Genomic DNA, 9,205 nt, shown 5'->3' with positions numbered 1-9,205 from the left:
TATTAAAATTAATAAAAATTTATCCATGAGGGTCCCAGAGCTGAGAGGAGTCATGAGAGTATCTTGCCAATGGCCTCCAAGGGTTTCTGTATGGGGGAAAAATTATTCCAGTCAATTTCCAAGTGTAGACAAACTATGCTCCCATTTACCCTGCCTCCAGGCTTCTGGTTTGCTTTTCATTCAGGCTTTACAAGACAGATCCTCTGGAGTCCAAACTCCCAGTGACTGTTTGAGTCGTCTCTACCAGGAACCCACAGGGCACATGTCTGAGCAGTGAGATAAACACTGGGAAAGGGAAAGGTTAACTCCTCCCAAGTATAAAGCCCCTTGTTCTGTTAGGGCGTGTTAATCTTCCTACCCAGCAGCCTGTGAAGAGGCAGTTTGCCTGCTCCACAAGGGAAGGGAAAAACAGGTAAGACATGGAAAGACAAAATAGGAGGAGAAGGAACGGGGGGGGGGGGGGATTCAGACAGCATGGCTTAGCTACAAACTACAATTACCTTCTGAGCTGCTGCCTCCAGTTCTCTAACCCAAGGCAGAGAAGGACTCTAGTTACAGTAGGTAGACCTATGAGCATTGTGTTTTGGGGGCACATAATGATGGTTGTATTTAGGGATAAAGGGGCAAGCCAATGGGGTGGGAGCAGTCAGGTGGGATTATGAATAGGGGAGTGGGGGGAATACACATATGGTATAGCTCAAACAGTGTTTGTATGTTGGTTTTTGCAAACTTTCTCCAAATCCATTTATCTTTACTGCACCACGTCTTTCCTGGTTTCACAGCAAAGAGTGTAGATTGGGGGAGGAAGGGCAGGAGGGATGCTGCCGCCCAGACTACAAGCCTTGGGCAGGTGTGGAATTTCCCCACACACATCTGACCCCGTTGGCCTGGCTGGAGCTGGCCCCCAAAATATAGAAATCAAATGACATCTCTGGTTTCACTCCTGCTACTCTTCACTTTTTCATTCCCTTCATGCCCCTTTCTTTCCTTGTATGCTGGATCTTACACTCGTTTCAGTATCTTTTCCCTGGATCACAGTTTACTGTAGAATCCTGCGGTTTTTCCCTTGCATTGATCTTTTTCCTACTCTTCTTTCTTTTCAAACAGCTGTTTTGATTGGTCCTCACGCTTCACTTTCTTATTTCCACTCCCACACCATGTCTTCTCTCCTCTTTCATCCTCTGTTTGTTCCCTGTTTCCCTCCCTTTCCTGAAGTCTCCTTGACCTTCTGCAGACCTTCCCTACTGCTTCTTCAGTCTTCCTCCCAATTCCTCCATAAATCCAGCCTTCACCTTGCCTCTCACTCATCCCTGCATCCTGCTCTCAATCCCCTCCTTCTCCCTACCCTTCTCCCCAAACTCCCTCACTGGTGAACAGGGCTAGGAAGCTTGAGACCTGGGCTCCACACTTGGTGCTGCCACAGAGCTCTGAGCTTGGACCACTCATTGGGCCTGCCTGTGCCTCAGCTTCCCCATTTCTAGCCTTACATTATTCTTGTGAGGGTTCAGTCACTCATGTTTCTGATGCACTGTGAGGGTGGAGAGCATTCTGGGAGTGCACAGTATAGTTATTATAGATCCCCTGTGCCTATCTTGCAGCTCCAATATGTTATCTCCTGTCCCCTAAATGTCTCCGATCTCCCAAATCATCCATCCTTTTCATCCTGTCCCCCTAACCGTGCCCTAACCTCATACCCCTTCACGGCCACCTCCCCAGCATAGTCAGAGCCTCCTTCTCTTCTACCCCTCTCCTTCCACTGAGCTTGTGCTCTGGAGTCCCCGATATTTAACATATTCCCTCCACAAAGCTTAGTTCATTCTCAGCATCTTTCCTACCCCACCATATGGCTCCCTTTATCCCATTTGGGGAATCAGAAAGGACTATAAGGGGCAACTGAGGAGCAGGGCACTGCTGGGAAGCTCACAGCAGCACTGGCAATACTCAGAACTCACCTGAACACTCAAGACTCCATTCCATCCTCCTCCCACAGAGCAGAGTCGAGGACCCACTGACTTGAATTCCTAAACCATTCCACTGAAGCCACGAGGACCCCATTCCCTGGTGATTCCTTGCACTGACCAGACTGTGTGATCCTCCCAGACACCGGTACACCATGGCCAAGAGAGTTGCTGTGATCGGCTCTGGCGTGAGTGGACTGACCTCCACCAAGTGCTGCCTGGATGAGGGGCTGCAGCCTACCTGCTTCGAGAGAAGTGATGACATCGGGGGGCTCTGGAGGTTCAAAGTAAGTGGGGGGTTCGTTGCCTGTGGAGTTGGCGCACTGGCTGTTTTTGTACACTGGACCCTCCTCTGTTCTGACCTTGCTAAAGGGACTAAGATCCCCTCTGCTGTCAGGCACAGAGGGAAGCAAAGAAGGGAAACAGTGGGTGGAAAAATTCTGAAGCGAGGAGGGAGGAGTAGCCCTGAAGCAGATTCCTTCTGGTGTCTGGGAGCTCACAGAAGCTGTTCCATGCCAATGGCACTGGGACATGTCAGATGATCAGTGGAACTAGAGAAAAAGGGTCACACTTGAGGAGGAACATAGTTTGGTGTGAATTCAGGAATGCAAGCCGGGTCCAGGCTGCTTGCACACATATCCTGGAGCCCCAGTACATAGCTCTGGCCTCTCAGCATGCATAACACAGATCTCTTTCCTACAACTCTGCCTTCTTATTGCTAATGGCACAGGGCAGGGCTGCACAGCTGTGTTGGGGGGTGGTCACGGTTACAGTCAAGTTATAGGTAGGGTTTCCAGTTTTGGTTGGACATATTCCTGGAGGTGTCCTCACATGACATAATCTTGAATTAAAGATTAATCTTAAATTCCTGGAGACTCCTGGACAATCCTGGATGGCTGGCAACTGTAGTTATGTGACACGTGATCTATGACATACCACTGGGAAACTCACTGAGACTTCAAGACTCTTTAACACCTTCTCTGTGCTGCCCCCTGCACAGCCCCGTTCTCCTTTGTGACAGGAGCGACTGATTGCAGCCTGGCTCCTGAACTTGCCCCTGGAGCCTGGAAAGTGACTAGCAGAGGGATTTTGTGACAAACATGTCTCCTCTTTTTTGCTGCTTTTTGATGCTTCTGGCAGGCTTGAAAGTCTGGGGGCAATGGGCTGTTATTTATAAAGGTGATTTTGTTTTTTTTTTTATTTGACTGTGTAAATATTAGGTAGGACAAGTCTGCTCTCCCCTGATTTTACAGGCGGACTCACAGGGGGTGGAGAAAGTTTAATTATGTTCATTTGCTGGAGATGTACATTGTGAGCTCTAATGGAAAGAGGTTTTCAGTCTTTAACAAAGACATTCTTCCTTCCAAGTGTCCAGTAAATACTGGAGATAAATAGGTGTTAGCCAAAACAAACAAAGCGAAGATTTAAACACTCTAACTAAGTGAACTTTTAGTTCATTTTCCTCTCAGTTGCCCAATTTTTCTCTCTTGCCTATTTGTGTTGTAATTTTAGTAGCGCTCCAGTTGCCAGGAGTCTTTCAGACTAGACAAGAGTGTAAAAAAACCTACCGGAGAAAAACTTTTTTTTTTCCCCCTAATCAAACCCTTTTCGATCTCATTCATTTTTCATAAAAAAACAAATGAAGAACCCAAGCTCAATATTTCTTCCTTTTTAGTCACCTTAGCTCTTGCATTTTCCCACATTTTGTGTGTTCACACATGTGAAATGTAATAGTGCTTGAATGTAGGTTTTACATTTAATCAAACAATTCTAAAAGTAAATTTACTGGCTCATGCTGTATTTCCCTGAGATCAAGATGACATTGTGTTATATTCAGACCTGGGGTAAGCACATGTATCTCCATTGCATTTCACCTGCATTCAACAACTAAATGTGGCCTGTCCTAAATTTTGTCTGAGAGTTCATTTATTTCCCTCTGTCCTTTAAACATAACTGAATGCAGAACGAATTACTGAAGGCTGTTTTTATGTTCACTTTCAGAGCTGGCCGAATAACTGTTTATCTCCCCAACATGAGTTAATTATGCTAATGTGGCTTGTTTACCCCCTAGTGAAACCTTTGTGGGGGGGAAAGGTTGAGAGAATATTATGTAGTCAAGGCAAAGACAGATAAAAGTATGTGCCATTTTTCTGTGTCTTTGTAATGTCTAAAGAAAACCTAAAAGTTTGGGGGAGATGGTAAGTTTTCTTGTTTGGCTTGTGTTTTACTTTACATTGTGCTTCTGCCTAGAAACAGAGTTACATACATCTCCCAGTGGGCATGGTGACTAGTGTGACACAGGCTTTCGGTAGAGATATTTCATGACACTCTATGGCAGTGGTCTCTAAACTGTGGGGTGCAGCCCACTAATGGGGTGAAGGAACATTCGGGAGGCACAGCGGGGCACAGGCCAGCTGCCACAGGGTGGGTGGGGAGGGAGCAACCCCCAACCCCTGACTCCCAGCCCAGCCACAGTTCAGCACCCAGCAGCCGCCCCTACCATGTCGCAGTCATGACTCCACTTCCAGTCCCTCCATCAGCCTCAGCCCCTGCCCCAGCCCAGCCCCCAGCTGGCTGTCAGCCCCCCTGACCATGGCCCGTGGCTCCCGGCCACAGCTCCAGCCCCAGCCTTGGCCCCCCCCTTCCCTCTGTCAGTGTACCCCCTCAGGAGCCATGGCCCCTCTCCTGGCCTCAGCTCCCAACCATTGCTCTGGAGTGGAGGGCAGCACACAGCGTGGTAAGTTTGGGGATCCCTAAATCCTTTTGCACTCTGAGCCCTCTGCCAGTTGACACAAAGAGGAACCTTGGTTGCAGTCTCCCCTTTTTTCAACCCAAGACAGATTTATTTTCTTTTCCATGTCACGTAAGCAGAGTGATCCAGCTGCAATGTGTCTGGACTTGATGGTGTGGTTGCCAAAGTTCCAGGATTGTCCTGGAGTATCCAGAAATTAAACATTCATTTTTAATTAAAGACTAATATGTCATAAGATGAAACCTCCAGGAATATGTCCAGCCAAAACTGGCAACCCTACAGCTGCTGGAACTCAATAGCCTGTTAATTCTCAGCTGGGTCTCAATGACTGTGTATAAGCAAAGGGGATCTGTGTTGGGCAATCTTTAAATAATTACCCTCCAAGAAAAAATTGCCCCAGCTCTGGTGATGGCTAGAAGCCACACTGCAAGCACTGTACATGCACAGGAATTCCTCTAACACCCCAGCAAGAACAGACAAAATCATGCCAAATGTGTGTTTGTAAGTATAGAGTTTAATTTTATACTTTATAGAAAGGATCAAATGCAGCCTTGATGGACATTCTATAGAGGCTCTTACCACCTTCATTACCAAAATACCTGAGCACCTTCCAGTCATGCATTAAGTGACATGACTAAGCTCTGTCACGTATGGTTCGTTCTTTCTCTCACTCTCTCCCAAAGGAGAGAATTGTGCACGCTGTGGAGTGTTTTGATGCATTTGTTTAAATATGAATTATATGTACACTATGCTGTGTTTGACAGGAAGTCTCTACCATGTAATGCCAGGGATGAAATTTTGCCCTAGAAGAATAAGCTCATTAGACAGCAACCATGAATGGTAAATTACAGCTCATACTGCCATTCCCCCAGTTAAAAATGTAGCTGAATTATGGTGTCAGTGTAAATAGTCTATGGACACTAGGGCAAGCATGCAATTCTGTGCTGATGAGCTGAAGTAAGTAATACTTTTCCTGTATGTCTGCCAAAGGATGAAGAAGTCTTTAGGACACAAATGAGTCTTGCAAAAGTCTTGTAACATGGGAGTGGACTGTAAATGATCTTAGATGGCCATGAAATAGTGACCTGTTCAAACTTCAGTAACACCATGAACCAAGCATGCAAAGACCACTCACAAGTCATAAGAGTTGCTAGAACAGCAGCTTATCATTTGTATCACAGCAGCATCTAGATGCCCTAACTTAGTACTGTACATACACCAAGTGAGACATCCGCAAAGAACTTAAAAATCTCAATAGACAAAGCACAGGAGAAAGGCAGTGGCATTATCCCCATTTGGCAGATGGGAAACAGAGGCTCAGAGAGATCCTCAAAGATATTTAGGCTCCTAACTTCCATTGGATCGGGACCTAAGTGACTTCCAAAAGTGTCATAGGGCGTCGCAATCCACATCTCCTGAGTTCCAGCACAGACTCTTCTCTACAAGACCATCCTCACAAAGGAGAACATTTGCTACAAAGAAAAACTTGTGGCAAGAGAGATCACTTTGGCTCTGCATTGGGAAGCTTAGACAGAAGTGAGAGCCCACACAATGCATCGGACTTCAGACTCATTGAGCACCACACAGCAACACGGAAAACTGCAGATTTGCACTATCTAGTAACATTTCAAAATACTCATTTGTTTGTCTGACGTTTTCTAGGAAAAGGTAGAGGAAGGCAGAGCCAGTATCTACCAATCTGTATTCACCAATTCCTCCAAGGAGATGTCATGCTTCAGTGACTTTCCGATGCCTGAACACTTTCCAAACTTCCTGCACAACACCAGATTCCTGGAATATTTGAAACTGTACGCAAAGCACTTTGATCTTCTGAAATACATCAAGTTCAAGGTATGTCCCATTAAAATAGAGTCCTGCTACTTATTTATTTTCTATACACAAAAGCCAGTCCCCTACTTACAGGCAGTATAACTTGTCTTTTAGGTTAAGGAAAACGAGCAAGCACAAATTCAGAATGGCTTGTTACATAACGTAACCTACCGATTCTGCATGTGTTTGTAGAACTACAGCTGTATGCATTGTGGTTGTAGCCATATTGGTCCCAGGATATATGCAAAATAAGTTTGGGGAGGTAATATTTCTAGTGAACCAACTTTGGCTGGTGAGAGAGACATGCTTTTGAGCTTACACTGAAGAAGAGCTCTGCAAAAGCTCAAAAGCTTGTGTGTCTCACCAACAGAAGTTGGTCCAATAAACAATATTATCTCCAGCACCTTTTGTCTCTAGAACTATAGCTGACCTGGCTACTGGGGAACAGATTGCTTTCTGATAATACTCTGCTTCAGGTTAACTCTCTGCTGGGTGGAGGACCTGGGGAAGGCTAGCAGAATCAGTATTATGGAAGAGAGATAAGACCAGCACAGGGTGACTGAAAAGGGACAATGCGACAATAGGGAAAAGGGCAGCTAGGGCATGGATTAGATGCTAAGTGGATTCAGATTCAACAGGGTAGATGATCGACCAAAATTCTGACCAGGCCCTCAATAGTGAGAGGGGACACTTGCAGGATTCTGGCCTTTTTCTCACAGATTCAGTCCCAACCCCTGTTTCTACCCCACAAAAAGCACTGGATGTCAGAACAAGGAACAGTGTGAAGAGATCAGGCTAGTGAATAGAATAAAGAGACCAAAGCATCATTTTTCTTTGCGTTTCTTAAATTGCTTTAAACCAGGTGAATACAACTCATTCTATTACAAGGGCCAAATTTCACAATTAATTAGGTCTGTGTTGCTCCCCAGGGGTACCCAGGGCTGTGAGGCACCTTGCTACTGTCTGCCCTTTGCATGAGCAAGCGCCACAGCTCCCCTACTTTGTCCCAGGCCCCCTGAATCCTCTGGGCGGCCATGAGTGGTAGCAAAATTTTTACAGCTCTGTCACCCAAACCTGCTCTGAGCGATGCTAGGCAACAGGTAATAAAAGCTGGTAGCAACAGTGGGAGACATAGTGTGATGAAATATTGATGTCAGGTGACATTTTTACCACTCTGTCGGCCAGATCTGCTCTGAGCACGCTAGGCAACAGGTAATGAAAGACAGCAGCAACAAGAACCTGATCAACCTAGCGTTGCCATCATTGCCACCACCAGTGGAGAGGGAGCAATGCGGGGAAACTTTTGGCATGAAACCCTAGTGTAGACACAGCCAAAATGTCACCATAAGGTGTAAGAGTTAATGCCCAGTTAAGGTGAACTGGATCAATTCACTCGTCTCTGAGCTGTTTCAGGCTATGGCAGTACTATGTTCCATTCACAGCTGGAAGTTTATGTTTGCAGCCGTAAGGGCTACAGTCTCCCTTGTCAGTTAAATGAAAGCTTGCATTCTGGAAAGTCTGGATCTGTCAAGTAGGCTGGATTAAGTGCACCCATTTCTGGCCTGTAAATTACATGGTTGGCATTCCTGCTTTAAGTCAAACCTGAATGTGGAGCCCAGTTCATTCCTAGCTTCTGAGCTACTCTGAGTATGTGAGTCACAACAGATCACCTCTAACACATGGTGCTGGGCCAAAGCACTTATGTATTTTCTCGGGTTTACTTTCAGACCACAGTCATCAGTGTAAGAAAATGCCAGGATTTCTCTACCACCGGCCAGTGGATTGTTGTCACCGAGAGTGATGGGAAGCAAGAATCCACCATGTTTGATGCCGTTATGGTATGCATGGGTCACCATATAGAATCCTTTATCCCGATGCAGTCTTTTCCTGGTAAGAGCTGTGTTTGCAAAGCCCTCCTACAGGGTGTATTTGGGGTCCAGGTTAACAAGGTGAAAAAACTGGGAACAGCTAGGGACAATTGTTTATATTCCTGTATTGGAGTGAGAGCCTATGGCTCGCTGCATGACCAGTTTAATTAGTTCCTCCAGATCTGATTATTCCTTCTTGTCTCTCTTGAGGCTTTAGTCCCTTGGAACCATTACAGTTATTGGATTATCCAAATCATTACTTCAGATGGACCTGGATCCCACGTCCTCTGAAGCCAGTGGATATCTTTCCATTCACTTCAATGTGTGCTAGATAGGGCCCAGCTGTTTGCTTTCCTGACACAACCAGACTAACTTAAAGCAAGAGCATTGTGAAATTCTGTACATTCAACAAATACCTGGCCATGAACAATGCAGAGCTCAAATCAAGAAGCTGTTATCTGTTTGATTCTATTGTCTCTCCTATATTGTTGTGTATTTTATATATATAATAGCACCTTCACTGCCATATTAAACATGTTGATTCTTCTTTTCTCTGCTAGCTTTCTTCTTCCTTCTCTTCTTTTTGCCCTGAAAAATCTCAGTCACAATGTTTAAATTCTCACTCTCTCCAATATTTTCAGCTCTTCCGGTAAAAGTAAAGTTTGGGGTCAGTTGGTTTTGAACCAAGGTTGATTCAGTTTCTACTTTAGCGGAATGGTTTTTCCTGGTACTGAAGCAAAATTGTTGGCATGATCAAAGTTTTGCACAAACATAAATCAGGCACAAACACAAACTTT

At 45.4% G+C, this 9,205-nt stretch overlaps 1 protein-coding gene across 2 annotated transcripts in view; it reads left to right on the top strand.

Moving 5' to 3' along the window:
• Positions 1 to 297: 297 nt before the first annotated feature.
• Positions 298 to 9,205, top strand: part of LOC127055815 (dimethylaniline monooxygenase [N-oxide-forming] 2-like) — a 29,313-nt gene continuing 20,405 nt past the window's right edge. For both annotated transcript variants that reach the window (XM_050963250.1, XM_050963249.1), the window contains exons 1-4: positions 298 to 412; positions 1,991 to 2,245; positions 6,373 to 6,561; positions 8,268 to 8,430. In XM_050963250.1, coding sequence (XP_050819207.1) covers positions 2,114 to 2,245; positions 6,373 to 6,561; positions 8,268 to 8,430 — 484 coding nt within the window. In that variant the 5' untranslated portion in view covers positions 298 to 412; positions 1,991 to 2,113. The remainder of the gene's footprint in view (positions 413 to 1,990; positions 2,246 to 6,372; positions 6,562 to 8,267; positions 8,431 to 9,205) is intronic.

The sequence above is a fragment of the Gopherus flavomarginatus genome, chromosome 7 (assembly GCF_025201925.1).
Source record: "Gopherus flavomarginatus isolate rGopFla2 chromosome 7, rGopFla2.mat.asm, whole genome shotgun sequence".
NCBI classification, from domain to species: Eukaryota; Metazoa; Chordata; order Testudines; family Testudinidae; genus Gopherus; species Gopherus flavomarginatus.
Note: the sequence above shows the minus strand (reverse complement) of the source record. Positions and strands in the feature narration are given on the sequence as shown.